This window comes from Athene noctua, chromosome 5, assembly GCF_965140245.1.
Source record: "Athene noctua chromosome 5, bAthNoc1.hap1.1, whole genome shotgun sequence".
Classification (NCBI taxonomy): Eukaryota; Metazoa; Chordata; class Aves; order Strigiformes; family Strigidae; genus Athene; species Athene noctua.
In genome coordinates, this window is record NC_134041.1 from 4,086,350 (window position 1) to 4,108,718 (window position 22,369).

General features: G+C 51.5%; 1 protein-coding gene across 13 annotated transcripts in view; it reads right to left on the reverse strand.

Moving 5' to 3' along the window:
- NFIA (nuclear factor I A) overlaps positions 1-22,369 on the reverse strand; it is a 358,382-nt gene that overhangs the window by 250,680 nt on the left and 85,333 nt on the right. For 6 of the 13 annotated variants that reach the window (XM_074906095.1, XM_074906100.1, XM_074906099.1 and 3 more), the window contains exon 1: positions 3,669-4,010. The exons of the other annotated variants lie outside the window; for them this stretch is intronic. In XM_074906095.1, the coding sequence (XP_074762196.1) occupies positions 3,669-3,695 (27 nt within the window). In that variant the 5' untranslated portion in view covers positions 3,696-4,010. Of the gene's footprint in view, positions 1-3,668; positions 4,011-22,369 lie in introns of those variants that run through there. 13 annotated transcript variants of the gene reach the window in all.

The following is a 22,369-nucleotide window of genomic DNA, read 5'->3' on the forward strand; positions in this document are numbered from 1 at the left end:
GGGGAAAAAAAATAAAAAAAAATGTAAAAACTACAGGTCCCTACAAGCTATTAAAAATAATAAACCCTCCCTTCTGCTCCCTCCTGCCCTTCCCCTTCCCCACTCAGGGAGAGTCAAGGAAAAAAGGCCTTTTGTCAAGTGGAAGTTTATCTGCGAAGGTACACACAGCAGAGGCTCGACAGACCCACAATGAGCCAGGGGAGCGCTTCAAGCATTCCTAGTTTCTAAACACGTCTTGGTACATCCTGAAATATTTTAACTTTTTCTGCTTTAAGCAGTGCTTTGTCCTGCCTGATCTCATGTGCTCGGGACTTTTTTTGGCTCGACGCTGGATACTATCCAAGAGAGAGTCGCTTTAACCTGCGCTAAAGCTCATTTCTACGATGTGAACCTGAAAGGGGAGGTAAAAACAACACCCGAAAAAAAAAAAAAAAGAAAAAAACACTTTAAAAGACTTCAGGGGGAGGTGGGAGTGGGGGGGGGGGAAGGAGATGAGGGGGAAAGGTGCTTTTTGGTGTAAAGTCGTGGTCCATGGCTGAAGTAAATGAAAAGCACCGCTGCTCGGCGCGCGAGGTGTGCACGTCCCTATTAGACTCCAATGTGTCTTTTCAAAATGGTGTACGAGGAGAAAAGGTTAATGACTCATAAACAGACCAACTTTCAAACTGTCTTGGTAAACACATCGCTCGGTAAAATCGCACCGCTTCAATCTCGGTGGCGAGGTATTAGCAAAGTCGAAGTGGAAATAAAAGCACTCAGGGCTGATCAAACAAAATTGGGCTGGAAGCGGGGACGGGGAGGTGGGGGGGGAGCAGTTTCTGCACAATACAATTATTTATTGCAGTGTTATTATAGCCCCCCCCTCCAAAAAAAAAGTTTTGGAAACGTGTCAATGCAAGTGTGCTAACAGATGTGCAGACTTGTTTGCAGCCTTGCTGCAAAATATCACGATTTTAAGTAACTGGCGGAAAAGGAGATGATCTTTGCCTTTCCCCCAAGTTAGCTTTAAGGGAAACTTTCAAAGTATTGGATAAAGACATTTGCTTTCCCCCCTCGGCGTTTGATGGGTCACCTAAAAATAAAAGGCACCAGAAAGCTGGGAAAGCGAGAATAAAAAGTAAGGTTGTTTTTTTTTTTCCCACTGCACTACTCTTCAAAGTTTGAGGATACAGCTCTTCCGAGAACAGCCTGTTTCCAAGCAGCACCTAAAATTTGGGCCGCACAATTCTGTATTGCTTATACCAAAATTCTCTTCAGCTCTTCAGAAAGGTGTAAAAAGGAAAAAAAAAAAAAAAAAAAAGCAAACCCAAAAAAAGCCCCTACTACAAAAGAGCCCCCAAATCCAGCCCAAAGGCGCCCGCAATAATGCAACAGTGCAAAGTAATCTTTTGAAACAATATATTTCTGCTGATCTTTTTGAAATTAAGCCAGCTACAGCGACCCTTGTTAATATTTTTACAATCCATTTGCTTGTAAATCTATTAGGAGATGTGCATATGTTCCCCAACTATTTCCTAGATCTTCAGCAGATATGTAAATGGAACGATGTTTAGATTTTTTTCCTGACAGATGATACAAAATGCTCGTGCCATTTCAGTTCCAGTGCTTGGATAAATACGCTCATAACTAGGATTTCTGTTTGTTTTCCTTTTCCAACCCACTTTCGAAAGCTTCCCTTTAAATCTGCACCAAAACTTAACACAAAAAAAGAAAAAAAAAAAAAAATCTCCGTCCCAAAACTCCTATCAGTGAAAGCTCCTGAAATGAAAAATAGGAAATTGCTTGCAATTGCTAAAGGCTCACCCCCTTTTTTTTTTTTTCTTTTACAGAAAATGACAGAATCACCTAACTGATCCTTCGGAGGGAAGAGTTTGTCAGGAGGCCTCTAATCCTCGTATTACTTTTCCAAACGTGCAACAAGAATGCGAGATTTTCACAACTGAGTAAAAGCACAGTGCCTGGCTTTTTTCTTTCCTTTTTTTTTTTTAATTAAAAAAAAAAAAAAAAGGAGGGGGGGGGGACACCAGGACAGTGAGCAACCGGCCCATGGATTTATTTTCTCTCTTTAATGTGCAACTGGGCCTACTAAAGCCAAGAAGCTACACGTGCAGATGCAAAGCGATGCGGTACGTTGCTGGCCCTACGAGGAGCGTATGGCTGTCCCTCCTGCAAGAGCAGAACTGACAAAAAACAGGTATTTTTTCAGAGTTGAATTAAAGGCACAAACTTTAGCCAGGCAGAGCACGGAGTTGCATCCCGCGTCCTCTGCAAATTCCCTCCGCTCCCGTTTTCCTGCTGCCTGTGATCAAGTGGAAGGGTTTGAAGCCCGGTAGAGTTTCGTGTCCCTCACCAGGCACCCAGAAATTTTGGGGGAGGCTGGGGAAGGAGAAGGGGGGGGACACACACCGCGGTGAGGTAAGGGGACGAAACTTTTGCAGCTCTTCAGGCTGCCCGGGAAAGCTGCTTCCCCTCTCGCTGCATTTCCTCGCTTTTTTCTCGACGGAAAGAGCCTGGAGAGGCTTTCTCACCGGGAGAAAAAAAATATTCAAATTAAATTAATAAGAATAATGTAGTCAAAATCTCCTGCAGGAGGAAATAATCTGGGGTTTGAGTCCACCACAAAGCATTTCCTCGTTAAACCATTATATCCTGCTAATTGAAGGTGTGTAATTTAGCGTCCTGCAGCAGCGCGCGGGGAAAATGAAGGGGGGGGGGGGGTGGGGGGGGCGCCGGGCGGCGCTCCGCGGCCGCGCAAGTCGAGGGCACGGCGGGGCGACCCCCACCCCCCCACCCCGCCTCCGCGCAGCCCCGTCCCGCCGCAAGCGGGGGGCGCAAAAGTTGCGCCGAGTCCCGCGGTGGGGCCCGATCCGCGGGGCGGGAGGGTCGCGAAGGGGTGTTGGAAAAAAGAGAGGGACACACACACGGACACACAACACACGCGGGAAAAGTTTGCGGGTGTCCGTGACCCCCCCCACCCCGCACCCCTCTCCTCGGCTGGGGCGGCCTCCGCGGGTGCGGAGAACACTGCGCGCAGGAGGCGGCTGCACCGCGGGAGCACACCCAGGTGCGGAGGGGACGGTGCGCGCCCGCGGTTTGGAGGTTAAGGGGGGGGGGATGTGGGGGGGTGGCGGAAGGAAAGCGGGGAGCTTCCAGCTCCCACCCGCGCCCCCAACCCCGACTGGGGGAGCCCGGGGCGAGCGGAGCCGCGGGGGGGGGTGTTGGGGTGCGGGGGGCCGTGCCGTGCCCGGCGCCCGGGTCTGGGCAAAGGCGCAGCGGTCTCGCAGCGCGGCCGCGGAGCGGAGCGGCGGTGCGGGGCGCTCCGGGAGGGCGCGGGCGGCGGCGGCGGCATCATCGATCGCGGATGACCAAGCACGGCCGGAGCCGTGCGGGAACGTGCGGCGGCCGGGCCCCCCACCCCCCCTCTATTAATTAAACCATTAATAAGTAGGCGCCATTAGCCATGTGCCGATACAAATGGCCGTGCGGGGAAAAGAAGAGGGGGGGGGGGTGGGGGGGTGGTGTGGTGGTGGTGTTGGGGGGGGGGGGGATGCAAAGCGAAAGGCAACAAAGTTAGTTTTCGGCGAGCTGCGTTCCTGCCCCTTCCCCGGCGCGCACGGGCGCGCACCCCCCCGCAGCGCCGGCCCCACCGCGCCCCGGCAGCCGCTTACCTGGGTGAGACAGAGCGGAGAATACATGACTGCTGCGGGGGGCTGCGGTTTGGAGGTGTGCGTGTGCGGGGAGAGAGGGAGAGAGAGAGGGGGAGAGAGAGAGAGGGAGAGGGAGAGAGAGGAGGGGAAAAAAAGAGAGAGAGAGAGAGGAGAGGAGGGGGAGCCCCGAGCCTGCTTCTTGCTTTCACATTTCCAACTCTGCCAAACTGCAGCCAGCGCGGAGCCGCTCCATGAGCTGAACTTTAACCCCGCCTCGACTTTCCCGCACTACGCGCTCGGCATGCCTGCCCCGCGCGCCGTTAAAGGCATAGCGCACCGCTGCGCGCCCCTCCGCCGCCGCCGCCGCCGCCCCCCGTTCCGCGCCCCTCCGCGCCGCTCTGCGCCGCGCCGCCCCGCTCAGCGCTCCGCGCCGCCCGCCCGCCCGCGGGGGCGGGGAGGGGCGGGGAGGGGGCTGCGGCGCCGCCGCCTCCCTCCGCCCCGCCGCCCCGCAGCGCGGGCAGCCGCGGAGAGGCGAGCGGCGGTCGGCTCAAAGTTTTCTTCTTTTGGGGTTGGGGTGTTTTTTTCTCTTTTTTTTTTTTTTTTGGTGTGTGTGTTTTGCTTTTTTTTTTTCCTTTTTTTTTTTTTTTTTTTTTTTCTCTTCCCGACGGCTGCGGCTCCGCTCGGCCCTTGGCCGGGGATAAGCGCGGGGGGAGGAAGAGACGGGGGGGGGGGGGGGGACGGGGACACACAGGGGGGAGCGGCGCTGCCTTCACAACTTTCCCCATCCCCTTTGGCACTTGTCATTTTAAATCAAGTGCTTTATGGTCAGGGGTGCTTATTCCACTTAAATAACAATAAAATAATAAATTAAAAATAGCAACATAAATTCACCCGCACGTCGCATTGCCCCCCCCTCACACTTACTAATAAAATCCTTAAAAGTGAAGCGCTTAAAATTAAAAATACACCCGCGCCTCCTGCCACTTCTTGAGCGCATTGTTTTGGCACCGGCAACGTTTGGGTTTGGGGTTTGGATGCTCTCCAGCCCGCTCATGGGGACTCGCAGGGTGTCCCCTGTTTTGTGTCCTCCCCCCCCGCCTTGAGAATTGCGTTTCCCATCGATGCTGGAAGCACGTTACGCGCCCCCCGCGCGTAGTTATCCGCGCCCCGGGGAAAAATCCCATCCGTAAGGACACAAGGGGTAAAAAAAAAACACAACAAACCAACAAACCCAAACGCGCAGTTTGTTTAAAAGGTGGGGGGGGGGGGGAGGAATTGGTTGAGCGGGGGCGCTCCGCGCTCCCCTCCGCCCCCGCGCAACCCACCCCCCCGCCGTCCGCGCTGCGCCGTTCCCAGCCTTTTGCGGTTTGCAGCATTATCTTTAAGTAACTTTTGGCGCCCTTCGGGAGACTTTTGGCCGCGGGACGGCTGGTTGCGCCCTCTAGGCAGGGGCCACGGTCAAGCGCAGCCCCTCCGCAGACGCGGACACCCCCCCTCCAAAAAAAAAAAAAAAAAGCGGGGAGACACGGCAGGAAAAGCACCTTCTCCCCCGCGCCCGCGGTCTTTTTCAGCGCTAAACGGATGGGCGCGCAAGTTATTCTTCGTTTTTTCCCAACTCAGCGTTTTGTGAAGCACGCTTTAAAAAATAAATAATTTTTAAATGCTCTTTTTTTCTTCCTCTTCACCCCACGTTTTTGGGTTGGGTTTTTTTTTTTTTTTTTGGGTGCTAAATCCGGAGGTTTCCTCGGCTCCGTCCCCGCCAGCGGCCCCGTCCCCGCGGGGCGCCGCCAACTTCGGCGGAAAAGGAAAAAAAAAAAAAAAAAAAATCCAGAAAAAAAAAAAAAAGGCAGGGAAAAAAAAAAAAAAGGCGCGCCCCTCCCCCCGGGGGAGTTCAAACGTCGCAGCACCCACCCCCGGCGCTGATTGGTCGGCGCTCGGCAACGTCACACCGCCCCGCCCCTCCGATTGGCCCCCGCCGCGGTCCGTCACATCCCGCGCCCAGCCGCGTTTCTTTGTGCGCGGCCGCGGGCGCTCCGGACGGCGCGTACGGAGCCGGCGCGCACGTACGGGCGGTCCCGCGGAGGCGGGGGGCGGGGGGGGGGGGGGGGGGAAATCTGTCAAGCTCAGCGGTTTTCTCAAATCCCTAAAAAAAAAAAAAAAAAAAAAAAAAAAAAAAGGCAACTCCGGTGCAGGCACCCGCGCTCCCTCCGCGCCCGCGCAGCTCCCGCCCAGACAATAGCTGCGAAACCATAGAAATCGGGTTAAAAACCCAACAAAATAAGAGAAGTTTAAGAGGCGCCACGTACCAGGGACAGGTATAAAGAGTACGTGAGAAACTTTACGGGGCCCAGGCGATTGGTTCCCGTTGTTGACACTTTTTTTTTATTTTTTTTTTTCCTCGATATATATATATATTTTTTTTTTAATAGCTAAAATAAACTTGCAACCGTTGGGAACCCGGAAGAGAATAAACCGCCGCAGCCAATTGCCGCCTGCCGTTAGGTGGGTTGTTGCGGTTGTTTTGTTGTTTTTTTTTTTCTTTAGGTTTTGGGGGGAGAGGGGGTGGTGGGAATTTTGTTGGGTTTTGGGGTTCTTTTTATAGGTGGGTCCTGGCTGCGGAGTTTCCGCGGAGCGGCTACCGGGGTACGCGGGGGGTGGGGGGGTGCCGCCGGCTCTCCCGGCTCTGCCCGGCGCCCTCCGAGCGCCTCGGACTTTGCAGAAGTTGCGAAGGATTCGGCAGGCGCCCGCTCCCTCCTCCCCTTCCCCCCCCCCCTCCTCCTCCTCCTCCTCCTCCTCCTCCTCCTCCTCCCCCGCTTATTTCCGCAATCGCCGCGATTTGCATAGGAGACCCGCACCGGGGGGCCGGGGGGGGCTCACGGACATCCCCTACCCCACCCCGGCCCCCGCTGCGGGGCTCCCCCCCCCCCAACCCCTTCCCAGCCGCAGGGCTGCTCTGCGGGAAGGCGACGGGTGGGGGGCTGCGGTCAGCGAGAGCCCCCCCCCCCCCACGCACGGGTAACCCCCCACTTTGTACGGGTAACCCCCCCCCCCCCCTCCGCACGGTTAACCCTGACTTCCATGAATTCCCTCCCCACGCACCGGTAACCCCCCCCCTTGCACGGGTGACCCCCCCCTCCATCCATGTGCCCCCCCACCCGCACGGGCAAACCCTCCCCGCCGCGGGGAACCCCCCACACCTTGCACCCTCAAAGCTGCACGGGCAAAGTTTCTCGGCACTAACAAAACACGACACCCCCACACACACCCCCCTAATTTTGCACAGCCACCAGCTCTGCTTTGAACCCCCCTGTCGGGTGCGGGGGGGCCTTCCCACCACCACCCCCCCCGTCCTGGGCGGCCGGGCAAGCCCTCGGCGGGGGAGGAACTTTCCTTCCAGCAGCCCGGCCGTGTCTGGCAGCAATGCAGCAACCGAGAGAGCTGCAAAGTCTCCAACTTACACGGCACCCCTAAAATAGTCCTGATTTCATCCCTGAAAGGATTTCCTGGCTTTGTGTGTCTTAACTAGCCTTGGCCATTTTTGTAGAATAACCCTATTATTCACAGCTCCGAGGGTACAATCTGCTAAAGTCACTTAATAAAAAAAAAAAAAAAAGAGAAAAAAAAAAAAAAAAGAAAAAAACCCTTCAAAGGGCGTGAGAAATAAAGGCAAACAAACAATTGTCTGTAGCTCTCAGCTCCCCTTGATCGTGGATACCCGCTTCATTAACAGCAGAAGCATTATATTCTTAAAACTGGAAGCCTCAAGATGCGTGATAATACTGCAAAATTAATCTGGGGGGGGGGGAAAAGCAAGTGGATCTGAAGGTTAATTACTATTTTTTTACAACAAAGTGAGACTAACTCACACAACTCCTAACGAGTGCCATGGTTATCCCTCCGATTTTACTGCTTTTAATCGACTGGAGCAAGTATTTAAAGACACAGAGGGCTGCAGCCCCGGCGTATCGAGCAGGAAGAGGAAAAAAGGAAATAAGAAAGCAAAAAAAAAAAAACAAAAAACCCCTCAGATAGTGATTTTCAGTTTCAAGTTTGGGAGGCTCAGACCTGCGCTGGTGACGGTGCGGCTCCGTACGCGGCAGGTTTTAACCTCCCGGCAGTGGCTCCGCTTTCTTGGTTACCTCCTGGTGACCCCTCCGAAGGAGTCCGCCGATTCCCAGCGGTCTGCTGCAGACCACAGGTTGGAAACCACTGGTTTTGCATAAACTTCTGTTATTCGGCGCAGGCTTAGGTTGCGAGGGTTCCTCTTAGCAAATTGTCGAAGGATGATGTGTGCTGCATAAATTAAAACATCATGTCCCCTTGCCATGTGAAAGCATTATTAAAAGAAGCATAATAAGGGATTTCCACCATGTTATCAAGCGTACAAAGAAAACTCCGAATGGGAGGGATGGCTGTCATCGGGGTAGAACAAGCTGGGATTTTGGAGAGGCTTGAGAAGCGCTTTGAATAGCCCGTCAGTTGGACAAGGATCAGCGCTGACAATAGCCGGTCTATATGTGGTATGGCCTGTTAACATACAGCAGCAATCATTAAAGGCCTCATCCTGACAACGGGGCTCTTCAGGGCCCTGAGCGATGCTGGTGGCTTTGGGAGAGCCACTGTGGCTGCTTGCCTGCCCTGGAGGCGGCTTCACCCCGCCGAGAGCCACAAGCCCCCCAAATTCACCAGGGGTTCAATCCTGATCCCCTTTCCATCAAGGCCGTAGAGCCACACGCTGCCGTGACTCGCATCTCCAAACCTAGAGGCTTAAATGCCATTCCGGTTGGTGGAAATCAATGCCCAGATGTTTCTGTGTCATCCCACGACCCAGGGTGGAATTAGCTACGAATCCCAGCAGAAATGTTGTGGAGGAGCCGTAGGTTAGTTCCGTGCCTAACCTGGTCCCACCATCCTTCGTGACATTTAACGATACCAAAACCGAGAATAGTCTGTAAGACTCTCTCCAGGGAAGAGATTACTTTATTATTCCACATGCACACAGAGAACTGAGCATAACGGGGCTTTCCTCCCCAGTCTGAAGACTCCAAACCCTGCTGCAATATAAATAAACGCCACGGTCGTGCGAACGTCGTGTCACCCTTCAACAGGAGGGCAGGTGGGCAGAAGTTTCAACCTCCAGGCTCCGAATTTCAGGGCGTAGCTTAAATAAGCAGACTAACACATTCGATGGAAATTCTCACCCTACGCCACTAAATACGTGTGAATAATAAGGGGGTTTGCATGCGGTGTTTTCTGCCCGTCCCCACGACTCCTAGCAGGAGAGCAGGGGAGGATGAGGAGGTGCTGCGGTCCCCATCTGACAGATGATGGTGGCTGCACCAAAATTCGGGGTCTGGGCTGTCGGTGCATCCCCAAAGCCACGTACACGTGGAGATGAGGATTAAAGTAGCTGTGCTAAGGGCAAGTGGGAATAACTGCACTAAAAACTGGTCGATCCTATCTCAGGATGTTTTAACCATGAGTTACTGGAGGCATTGCTGCCTGGCACGGGCGTACGTGGGGTGCTGGCTCCAGAGCTGAGCATGTTGCAGCAATGCCTGCGGACTTGTGAGGCGTTTCCACAGGGTCTTGAGTCTATTGCGAGATGCATTGCGGGAGGAATAACTTCCCAGCAAAAGCATACAGACTACAGAAAGGAAGCAAACAGAACGGGATAGGCAGCGTTTCCCCTTTTGTTCTGCTGTAGATCTTCTACTGAGGAGCTAAATAAACGGTAATACTATTTTAACATAAGTACCCCTTCGAAAGCAAAATTTATTTGAAACACTGCGAAGTGAAAGTTTGCTGCGAGAGTGAATGCAGTCGGGCTCGCTCACTGTGATTTACGGATCGGTTTGAGCAGCACCCGCTGGCCCAGCCCTGCGGCAGAGCTGGGCTCTGCCGTTGTGCCAGCATGAACCTAAAAATCCCTGCCTACCATGTTGATGCCTCCATCCAGCTGGATAAAACCCCCGTTCGCAACTGGGAAAGGACGCAAACACGTACAGTTGCCCTCAGATATATTTTCTTTGCACGCAGTCCCGCGGTGTTATCGCTGCTGGAAGCTGCTGGACACCTCTCACAATGGTACGAAATCAGTTTCCAGCGATAGCGAGTGATTACAGCGTGCGGTACTGATATTGCCGTCGTCCTAAATCCAATGTTTTATCAGTCAGTTTGGCATAAACACTTTGGACCTAATCTTGCACGCCTCGGTGAAAGTTTTGCTTGAATCAAGTTTGCGCAAGGGTGGTATAAACATGGGGTGGCAAATAATGATTATATGCCCATACACACCCTCTTTATTTTAGTATGTATCTATGCACTGTCATATTTATGCAAGATATTTCTCAAAAAGGAAAGTATGTTTTTGGGGTTTGTTTTTCATATGGAGAACATTCTATAGTCAGGGTTCGCTCATAAAAGCTTACAATACATAGTGTGAAACATCAAGCTTAAGAGTTGCTAATTGGACTTTGTAAGATTCAGGTAACGCAAACTGAGGTATGGTACAAAGAAGATTATGTCTAAGAGAAAACAGGAATACAGTGCAAAAATGCCAACAACATCACCTACACTGCTTAGAAGCAGCAGTGGTATTTTAGCCCTAATTAACATGCAATCCCTACAGCCCTTTGCTGCCTGCTTTTCTCTGCGGTCTGTAACTTTCAAAATGAGACGTGCATTATTTCCTTAAATAAATAAAAAAGCAAACCAGCAATCTGTTTAAGTCTTTCACATTTCCCATCTATGCTGAAGTTCTGGGAAGAAGGAAAAAAAAACCAAACCTGAGTGGCCTTTTCGGACGAAAACTCAGACAACTTTGTGCCTAGGTTTGAGACTGGCAAGGAGGGCACGGTAACAGGTGCAGGTTTATTACTGCTTTTCTGGCATTGTGTGTCGCACATAATTCATCTGCAAATCTCTTCCGCAACTATTTTTTCAAAACAGTTTAAGCCCTGCTGACCCAGAGCACACATGAGGTCTGATTGCTTTCCCTGCGGATACGGAGCAGTAAAGTTTTCCGTGGCAAGTTTTGCTAACTCTGTCTTTTCTTTTTTCCATGCTGTAAAAATGATCCTTTTCAGCCCTAAACTAGGTATTCTTTAAAACATGGTGAGGTCTATATTCTTCATAGGAAGGACAGGTACTGAATCGTAGAGCTATTTTAGAAAATCCACTTTGATGCCATAAACTTTGAATTAAATGACATTTTAGGGAATAAAAAAGTATTACTCTTCCACCGTGATCGGTAACTTTTCACTTCTCTACCTCTTCTAATATTATAGACAACTTCATAACGTGCAAGGAGTGAGTCATAAAAGCGTGTATCTCACATGCAAAGGTTGGTTGTAAGAACTCAAATCTGCATGAGAGCCAACGCTTCTGCCTAAAAGATGTAAAAAATCACAGGGTGAAGCATACCCGGTCCATTTTGCTTGCTCTGCCTTTCCCAGTGCCTACGGCTCCTTCGGAACAGCGAAAGAAATGTGTTAGTCTCAGCACCTGAAATTGTTTTTTTGAAGTCTTTATTACTGTAATTCACTGACCTGCCGCATTGTAAGCCCTGGCAATATAGATCCCTGGGATGGGCACCCTGCGCTGGTACAGGATCTCTCTGGAGAGGCTGCTTTGTTTTTGCAGAAGAGAAGTTTGTCTTTAAAAAAAAAAAAAGAAGTGTAATCCGTGTGGGCTGCCTGTCACAATCACTGCTCTCCTCTCTTAACAGCAGGGAGAAGGTGAGACCATCCTCTGCTCACCCGACTGTTGTGTTAACTTCTATACTGGGCTGGATGATTTCCATAGGGTAACCCCCGGAACAGCCAGGCGTGATGCACAGGTGGCCCTTACAAAGGGACACGCTCAGCTACGTTTTTATTTGGATTCCTGGAAAAACACATAAATCACGACACCACCCTGCATACGTATGACCGACCTCTTCGTTAACTTCTTGGATGAAAAGGTTGTTGCTGAGCCTATGGAGCAGGTGTACGTACGGTCGCGAAGCTGGCGGGCAGAGACACACAGACTATATTATTCCTCCCTCAGAAAACTGAAAAGCCGAGCCTGGAGATCCCCCAGCCCAGCTCCCCCCTCCTCCAGGAGGAAATAAGCATTTCATTACAGATATTCTATTTTTTTTTTTTTTATCCTCTTCAGATTCAGATTGTCACTAAATATAGAAACTCTCGTAGCCATACAAAACGTGCATCGTCCCACAGCTGCTCATTTGCAATTTGTTCTGCACTTAAAAATCTCTTAATGCTACAAATAAACTTTGGGAAAGTTACATCCCAATAAACAATGAGGTGTTGTTTAAAATTACATGTGCTACTGTATTATTAGGTCTCTACCGACACTACAATTATCTTTTGAAGCTGGCAATAACGTATTAGCTGTTCAGTCAGACGCAGAAATAGACTGGTGTATAAGCCCTCTGCCATTTTTATGAATGGAAAATATTTTAAAAGATTGTTTCCACTTTCTTCTTTGTCCTCTCCCCAGAAGGAGCCCCCTCCCCGAGACTCCTTCCCCACGCCACTTTAATATTCACGTATTTTATCCATACATTGCGATACATGATTAACTGCCTCCCCCCCCACCACCACACACACACCGCCCCAAACAATACATATACTTATTGGATTAACTACTCAGTCCTCGCTGGTAAGGAAAGCGGTATCCGTGATTTCTCGCTTTTATTTGCACGTACAGTTGTAGATCTGTGGCATGACAATAAAAAAAAAAAAAAAAAAAAAGTGAATAATCCCTACGCGGGAGCGCAGTATCCGCCGCAGCATCCGCCCGCTCCGCGGCACCATTTTTACTCGCCAAGGGAGTTCGCAGCCCGGCGGTTTCTGCCCGGTTTTGCCCGATTTCTGCCCGGTTTTGCCCGATTTCTGCCCGCTCTCCGAGCAGAGGCTGCCCGGCAGGGGCGGCGGTGATGGGCGTCGCAGCTCCCCTTCCTCCGTGCCCCCCCTCCGGCACAGCCTTGGCACCGCATCGCGAGAGGGGGGAAAACATAGAAAATAGGAGGGGGGGAAAAAAAGAAAGCAAAGCCTTTAAAGTTTGCTGTTTGATTTTGGTCTGGCTTCTGGTTTGGATTGTTTTGTTGGGTTTGTTTTTTTTTTTTTGGGGGGGGGGAATAAAGAAATAAATCTCGCAACCTGCCATTTCTGCCTTCTCAAACGTTCGCCAAGTCAGTGGTAGCCATTTTCATCTAAGGTACAGGAAAAGGAAAGAAAAAGGGAAAAAATAACCAAAAAAAGGGGAAAAAAAACCCACCCAGGAGAAGCGCAGCCCGCGCAGGTCGGGACCGCCGCTGCTCCAGCCGCGCCGCGCCCGCGCAACCCCCGCCTCTCGCTCCGCTGCGGAAATTTCCCCCCCCCCCTTTTTTTTTTTTCCCCTCTCTCTTTTTTTTTTTTTTTTTTTTTTTTTTCCCCCCTTTCTCTTTTGCCGCAGTCTCCGTCCGGCGCTGGGGCGAGTCCCGGCAGCACCGCGCCGGCGAGGGGCTGATTTATCGCTGCTCCAGCCCCGGCTCGCAATTATGTCACTCTAAATCACGCACATGCGGAGAGAGGGGAGGTTTTGGCCAGCTCGGAGCTGCCCCCCCACCCCCCTCCGATTCGCAAATTAACCAAAAAAAAAAAATTAAGAAAAAGGGGAGGGGGGGGGAAGAAATCCAGGGGAGAGCCGGCGCCCCCCGACCCCCGCCGCAAAATAAAGTCTCAACAAAAGTAGCGGGGGCGGCGCGGAGGGAGGGAAGGAGGGATGGAGGGATGGAGAGAGGGAGGGATGGAGGGAGGGAAGGAGGGAGGGAGGGGGGCACCTGGCAGCCGCCGCGCCCCCCCGCGCCCGCCCCCGCCGCTCCCCGCGGTGCCTCCCGGGCCCGGCTCCGCCGGCGGGGGAGGGGGGGGACACCCGGGGACGCGGAGGGGAGGGGGGGGGGACACCCGCCGAGCCCTCCCGCCCAGCACGGTCCTGCCTGCTGGCAGCAGCGTGCACCGCACATCCGCATACACATGTGCCTATCCCTATATATTTTATACACATATGTCTGTGTATACCGCGGGGGGGTTACGCGCTTCGGAGCGCAGCGCTGGAGCCGGCGGCTCCTTTCCCGGGGGCAGATCCGGGGAGGGGGGAGCAGCCTCCAGCCCTCCCCAGCCCCGCAGCAGGGGTGTTTTGTGCCAGACGGGCACAGTTACTGCAGGACCCTCGTGTGTCCCAGGGCTGCTCTCACTGCCCCCCATAAAGCCAAGGGGTCCCCTGGACCGCGGGGAGGGGGGAGTTTGGGCATCCAGGCGAGGGGGCCACTCCTCGGCCTCCCCCCACCAGCCCCGTTAGGCCCCGGTTTGCCTGTTATTTCCCATTGCATCCTTTAACGGTAAAGGAAAAAAGGAAAATCAATATCAAAAGCGCTGGTGGCATTGCTGCCATTCGGGGCTTGACACAATCCGGGGGGATTTGGGCCCTGCGCGGGCTCTGCCGGGTCCCCTTGGCTGCACCCAGGGTCAGGGCAGGGTGGCAGGGGGAGAAGTTTTGGGAATGCCCGAATCGCTTCGGTCCACCAGATGCATTTGCAAGTCACTGAGGCTGGCGCTTCTGAGCAAGGGAGGAGGCACTTCCGAGCCCGACGCTGTGTGCAGGACAGTCGCACGCCGCCGGGAGATGCTTACATGGCTAATAAAACCTGGCATGAGCCCCCCCAAATTAACTCAGCACCCAGGGCAGGAGGCTGAAACTGTTTTCTGCAGTTGCACCGCAGCAATGAGCTCTGGTTTTGTTTTTGTTTTGTTTTGTTTTTTCTCCTCCTCTTGTGAAATGCAAGAAATATCTCCAGATTCGCAGTGTCACCGAGCTCCAAGCTTTGGCACAAGTGACTTCTGCCCTGCTTGGCCAAGGGAACACACGGGCAGGCCTCCTGCATGTGAGACAGGGAGAAAACACTGAATCTCCATGGAAAACCCTGCCTTTTGCCTGTGTTTTGGAAAATCAGTAGGGGAAGGAGAAACGTATCAAGCAGAGGAGCACCCTGGACACCTGAGTGGAAGGGGAGAGTGGCCATGGCCGACTGCCTCCCCCATCTGATGGAGACTCCAGGGAAGCTGCTTTTTGCTCTTCGCAGCAGTGCTGCCCTGCCCAAAGCCTTTGAGACACTGGGACGGGACGCTGTAGGGGAGGGAGCCTATGGGCCAGTGCCGGTGTGGTCAGTGCCCTCCGGCCACAGGAGTGCCAAAGAGACATGGTCCCCCCTTGGCAGGGGATGGGCTCTTTGCAGTTCCTGCCAGGGCCCCCGTTCTTCACCCCATCCCTTTGGATGGTTTTATGGAGCTTCTGCAGAAGTTGGGGCAGTGGGGGACCAGGTACCCCAGGAAACAGGTAACCCTGATTCACAGGTACCCCAGGACACAGGTAACCCTGACACACAGGTACGCTGGCACACCATTACCCTGACACACAGGTACCCCAGGACACAGGTAACCCTGACACACAGGTACGCTGGCACAACGTTACCCTGACACACAGGTACCCCAGGACACAGGTAACCCTGACACACAGGTACGCTGGCACAACGTTACCCTGACACACAGGTACCCCAGGACACAGGTAACCCTGACACACAGGTACGCTGGCACACCGTTACCCTGACACACAGGTACCCCAGGACACAGGTAACCCTGATTCGCAGGTACCCCAGGACACAGGTACCCCTGATTCACAGGTACCCTGGCACACAGGTACCCCAGAATTCAGGTACCCCCGGTACACAGGTATCCCAGCACTCAGACACTCCAGGACACAGGTATCCCAGTATAGCACTATACCTACACACAGGTACCCCAGTATACTGCTACCCCTGCACACAGGTACCCTGTTACACAGGTACCCCAGCACACACGTTGCCCAGGATTCAGGGATCCTGGCACCCAGGTACCCCAGTAGTCACACACCCCAGTACACCTCTATGTATGCACATTGGTACCCCAGCAGACGGCCGTACCTGTGCACAGGTACCCCAAAATACATCCCCTGAGACCCGGGTATGCCGGCACGGGGTACACTGGCACCCAGGTACCCCCTCAACCCGCTTCCCCCGGGGCAGGACCCCCTCAGCTGTGCCACAAGCCCCATGTCACACCGGGCTGGGCTCACGGGGGTTTTTACTGTTCTCTGGAGCAGCCGAGGTCGGTGCAATTTGCCTTTAATTACAAACGTCACGAGACTTACTCCGAAGGCGATGCCAAAGGCCTTTATAAATTACTAGCTAACTTGATTTAAAAAGTGTGGTTGTAGGAAATAACGAAGGTTGCTTCCCCTTGTTGCAACAGATTTGCATTCGGCCCACGGACGACAGCAGCGGGGCTGCCGGATTTCTGAGGAAAAGTTACCCGCGGCCTGCGAGACAGCTGGAATTCATATTAGAATATTTTTAACGTGCTCTTGCAAATACTTTGGCATACGCCTATTCCACTCCTTTTAATGATGTTGACTTCATTTCCTTTAATACGGGGGAAAAAAAAAAGTGCTACGCCGACAAGGCTTAATTAAATTAATAAGGAGGAACGGTAATAAATGATTCCCGTTGCGTTAGCGCGGGGTTGCAAAAACACGGCTCAGGGTGTCGTGCTGATAAAACCTCACAGCTCTGCGGCCCAGGTCTCCGGGCCGACGCACTCACCGGCTCGCCCGGGTCCTGCTCCCCTCGCCCCCCTCCGGGCTCGACGCCCGGGCTCGGTTTGAAAACCCGGCCGGGGTTTAGCGCCGGGGCCCGCGGCGGCGCGCGGGCTGGGACACTTCCCGCGCTCCCGCCCGGCCCAGGCCCGCTGCGCGCGCGTGCACGCGGACGTGAGAGGTGAGGAAGGGGGGGGGGCGTGCGCGTGCACAAGGCCCGGCGTGCACATGGGCGCGCGAGCCCCCGCGCGCACGCGCGCGCGCCGCCCCGCCCCTCCCCGCGCGCCGGCCCCGACCCTTGCGCCCGGCAAGGGCCGCCCAAACCACACCCTCCTCCCTTCCCGCCCCGCCCACCGCCCCGCCCACCGCCCCGCCTCTTTCCCCACCCCCTTCCCCTCGCCTCCGCGGCGGGGCCGGGCGGCGCAGCGCCCCCTCCCGGCGGGTGAGGGCGGGGAGCGGAGCGCGCGGCGGGGCCCGCGCCGCGGGGGGGGGGGGGAGGCCGCGAGGCCGCCGTTTTGCTTCCAAACCCGCCAAAACTGGGGGAAATAATCCCGATCCGAGCCTCAGAGCGAAACGGGACTTCGGGCAGCTTCAACCTCGCTTTTGCCCGTGGTCTGTGAGTGTGGATTCGGTGCTAGCAGAGCCAGGCCTTCCCTGTCCCGCCACCTGCGTGTGGGGAGGGGAGGGCCGGGTGTCCCCCTGCCCCTTCCTCCCGCTTCCCGGGTACCTCCGTAATTCCAAAGGGTTTTTTGGAGGAGGAGGCAGACGCCAAACACTCCAGGGATAAACCAAAGGCACATTTCCCACCACCCAGCTCTTCCAGCGACACCATCAGAGTCACCCCTCAGAGGCTGCCCTGAGGGGCTGACCCCCGTCTGCACTGGGTGGGTGAGGACGGGAGGGGCCCTGGCACACTGCAGCTAGCACCGAGGTTGTTCCCTTTATTTACCTAAAGGAAAGGATGCTTTTTAATGGGATCGAGCAGATCTCCCACAGGAGACAAAATATAATCAGTAAAATGGAAGGTAGGCACGTGGCTTCGGCGTCGGGGAACACGGATACACAAGGACAGGTCTCTGCGTGATGTAAATGGATGGGCCTGCACCACCTTCACATGCTAATTTACACCAGCTGTTGGCTTGGCCTGGCCTGATGATGGTTTTAGAGGTGGATGTGCTTCATCCTGCTTCCCCCTTCCTAACTGGCCCAGTAAGGGTAGATCTGATGAGTTTATTTTGCATGACTGCTAATGCCAGTAAGGGTTTCAGAGCAAAAAAGTATTTACCTGGTTGTTCAGTGTTAGTGTTTCCTGGTTTTAGCTCTGAAACGCTGCAAACTCTTGAATAATCACTGCTCGTTACCTTATGTCTACCACCTTCTTGTTTTTAGCCTGAGCAAAACGATCCCTGTGCACTGGGAGTGTTGCTGTGAAGAACATTTCCTGGCATTTCCCTGAATGACATTGATGCATGTACAAGAGGATGAAATACTTCACATTAGAGGTACAGATGCATGTATATACCACCGCATTGGTACAACCACCCACGGAAAGGCTAATACTGATGTTAGGGAGCGGGCAAATTCTACACCTCAGTGCATGCATGCACAGATTTGAGTGATATTTTCCTTGGGCCTTCTGGGATAGGTTTCCTGAACCTCAGTAGAAATCTCCTTTTACACCAGATTTTAGGGATTCTAACCTGACAGAGGACTTCCCAACATGCACCATATAAATGTTTCGTGGCTGCTTCCGAATGACTGGCTTGCTGGTGTTTGCTAAGTGAAAATACGAATTTTTACCCGCCCAACCCTTTTTTTTTTTTTTTACCCATGTAATAAAATATGACACTAGAGGGCGGCCTGTTAATGTAATTCAATAATGAAGTTGCAGCGACTGCACATGGAGACGCAGCACCGACCCTGCTTCGTGCCAGGGCCGTGGCTGGAAGCAGGCCTGGGAATGGCACCTTCCCCCGCTCTGAGACAACCACCGCTGCCCCGAGATGCGGGGAGTACCCAGAGTGTGAAACCAGAACCCAGAATAATAAATATTCCTAAGATATGTGATTTGCCAGCAGACCCACGCGATTTGCGTCGTCTCCCGAGCAGTCCCGCATTTAGCACTTAGTCCAGCTGGGAGGAGGCGGTGGCAGGAGCTACCCTTCCCTTCCCTGATGCCAAAGCCTTGTCCTGCCCCAAACCATTGCATCTACTTTTACAGCTAATGAATGACAGTGCTGCAGTTGCAGCCTGGTTTTAGCAGTCTGCACTGCAGTTCAGTGAATATAGTCCCCACTGATGGCTTGCTTTCAGTCTCTGTGACCAAGGAGGTCTCTTACAGTTCCAGAGACCAGTTTCCTTGTGTCAAATGAGGTTAATAGCTTCGTGCAATTTAACTAATTAAAGATTGTGAATATTTTTACAACACCAGACATGGTACGCAGTCAGAAATGCCAGGTATTATCTGAGTACGCAGTGCTCTCATTATGGATATTTACATTTTGTACCGCCTGGAAGCTAGGATTTCCTTGTGGTAGGCTGCTGACAGCAATACCTTCTCTCTCCAGATTTAAAATCTGCGTGTCAAACGTGAGCCAACAGGCAAAAGTGACATCAGAGGCACTGAGGTAAGAGCAAGGACACAGCTCACAGTACCGTGCGCACTGGCAGGGACCGGTGACGCTGTCGGTTGTCGCACATGGACCATAGCACAGGTGGGTTTTAAGGCATCCTTGCAGCTTGCTCTGCAGTAGCTTCAAGAGGTTTTCAGAGCTGTGAGACTATCAAAGGTAATTCAGCATGTTCACCGTGAAACGAGAGAATGTTTTAAGCTGAACTTCAGTGAGACTTTCTTACCGTCTGGAGCAGAAATTGGCCTGAAGTTACAGATGGAAAGAACTTAAATTAGTGGCCGCTTTTCTGAAAACTGATGTTCCTTAGCATTTAGCAATAACATGTCCTCAGTTTTTGCTAAATTGCAAACGAGCAATTAATTTTTCAGCACTTGTGCAGAATACTTTAAAAATGGAAACATGAAAGTCTTCTATTAAAATGAAGTTGATAGTATGCACCTGCCACTAATGTACTGTACACTGTGTCTTCCACTCATTATAGTGATGATTTGGGTTGAGATCAAGAGTCATATAGTGAAAATCACTTCAACACGTGCCTGTTCATATGCATAAACTCCTGTGTACCAGATGGCAAAATATAATGACATCTTAAACAGCTAATTGCATAAACCTTGTAATGCAGATAATTGCTGAACCAAAGTATGAGTTAATAATTTCCCACTGTATTGCCTGGCTTGACACTAATTCTAAAGGAAAGTTGTGACAATTCTAACACACTAAAGTTCACCAAGCGGTAATTAAAACTAGCACTTAAAATCATTCGACTTTCAAACCCTTAATTACAATTCAGTGGAATCACTTTGTAGAAATTTAACATTTATAGATAGTTACATGATAGCCGATATTTCATCATTGTCCCTTTCATGGTGTTCTTCTAAGGCATGCCTGAGGAAGTGTGTGGCTCTCCCTGGAAGTCTAAGCTTGTAACGATTTCCGTACCAGAGGTCACTGGGAAACACTTGGAAACCAGTGGCCTGGACTAGGAGCGAACATACATACTGCTGGAGTTTTTCCACAGCTTAAAATAGCACAGTGAGTAGTCATTTTTAATCACCTGATGATATATAAACGTAAACCGGCAGCAAACGTATCAGTTTTCAAAGAGTGGGTTTAAGAATGGGATTGTTTTGGCTGGGTTGGTAACACCCGTACTGACCTCAGAGACAGGCCTCTAACGCATCATGAGCTGTTACCGTATGGGACTGAAACGATGAAGAATGGAAATACAATTAATGATGGTAAATACAATTTTAGGAGAAATAAGCCTTATCAGACAAATGCAATTTCTCTCTTTGATGAGGCGCATCAAATAATATGATGAAGGTAAAGACTGAATGATAAAGGTCAATGAAGAGATGTGCTATTCGTTTTTTATGGAGATTAGAATTAACACTGTGTGATATTCTGATCAAAAAACATTAGAAATAGCAACAGAGCATGCACTAATTAGATTAGGAATTGGCTAACAGCCTGTTAAAAGGTAGCTATGAATCAGGAAGCATTATCATACAGGAGAGTTTTACCAGGATCAGCATCAGGTCAGATGATAGTCAGTGTTTTCTTCAGTGATTTGGATGTAAACACTGTAAATTCATAGCTGATAAATTTGAGGGTGACAGGAACATTGGTGGAGTGACAGAGAATGACACTCCCAAGTGATCTCAGTTGCTTGATGAGCTGAGCCCATTCAAACACAATCGGTTTTAATACAGACAATGTAAGATTATGCGGTTTCTGGTGCTCACACTTTTAAAAGATTGTTGGAAAACCGGAGAGGGTGCAGAAAGAGCCACAGAGAGGATTTCAGGGCTGAAGAAAGTGCTTAATAGTGAAAGACTTAAAGCACTCAATCTGCCTAGCTTACTGGAAAGAAGACTGTGACGTGACATGAGTATAATGTGTAACTATCTGTGAGATCTGTCTGAAGTTATCTGATGGATACCAATGACATTTCTAATCTTCCAGAGAAAAATGGATAACTGCAAGTCAAAGTAAAAAAAAACTCAAGTGAGAATTTTTTTTTTTTTTAATAGCAAGAGTGGCTGAAGGCTAACTTTCAAGGCAGAGAGGGGATGATGTCTTTTTTTTGCTATTTTCAAAGCAAGATCAGAAGACCTGCTGTAACCAAAACCAAGTGAATGCATTTAATGCAGGGGCAATGGCACACAATGTGCTGTAATATATCAAGGGGCTTTCTGTAGCCTTCAACGCTGTGAGTCTATATACATCAGCAGAGATGTTTCATAAGCATTTGGGAGTGGGAACGTACACCTGTGCAAAGGAATAATCAAGTAATAACAAGTCTAACACATTTCATGGGCTCTCCAGACCCAGGCCAGGTGTGCAGGTATCACACATTCATATATCTCTAATAATGTATTATTTTAAAAGATAGAGGCAGATTTTATGTGATGATGGAGCTACACAAAAGCACCACAAGGCAGCCCTCTACCCATAGTGCCATCACCCATTGCCTGCCTCCTGGCATGAAATAGCTGATTCCTCAGAGCTCTGTGCCTCTGCTCTCTGCTAAAGGAGAAGCGGTGACCGCGGTTCTGGGCATCTTCTACTCAGACGTCTGTTTATTCACAGTATGAGTAAGACTGTCCTGGATCAGAGTAGGCTGCAGACAGCATATTAGGCTGAAACTTTACCCCAGACCTCTTTTTCTTAAGCAGTCCTGCCTCATCAATCGATTCCTGTAGGAGATGCTGACAGCCACTTGTCCTGCTGCTAGCACAGCATCTTTCCTCTGAGGCTGTACATACCCACCGCAGCAGCTCCCAAACGTGCTCTTCGCATCCTACAAACCTGCTCCTCTCTTACCCCTCTGAAAAGCTCAACAACTGTCAAAACCATGAACAAACTGAAACCATTTCAAGACTCTATGATATCACTGCACAGTGCCTCCAGTTACAGCTCAGTGTAATGCAGAAGGAGAAGGAAGCAGGGGCCTCATCTCATTTCCTTCAGCTCTAGCGTGTTCTCAGGGCTCTCCCATCTAAACTCCGACCAAACACAGTTCAGCCCACTGTAATGATCTGCTAGGCCCTGATGAAAACCAGGAGCTAAACTCTACAAAATCAAATAGCATAGACTGATTCGTTGTGGGAAGTCAGAGTAGAGGCTCAGCACAATCCTTTCTGCCTTTAAACATATTTGTTATCCCATGAAACCTAACTACCAGGTGTCTGTGTTGCTACTAATTTTACAGATGGATGTAACCAGATCCGATAGGAAACACTGTCATGTTCAGGTCTCCCCTGCTGCTCCCTGTGGTCTTTCCAGCCACCTCTGCTGTGGCTTGGCAGCCCTCTTCCTCTGTGGGAGCAGCACTGGCATGTACAGCTGGTGAGGATCAGGCGGCTTTTCCCCAGAGAAGGATGCTCCTGGGAAGATGCCATTCTAGCTGCT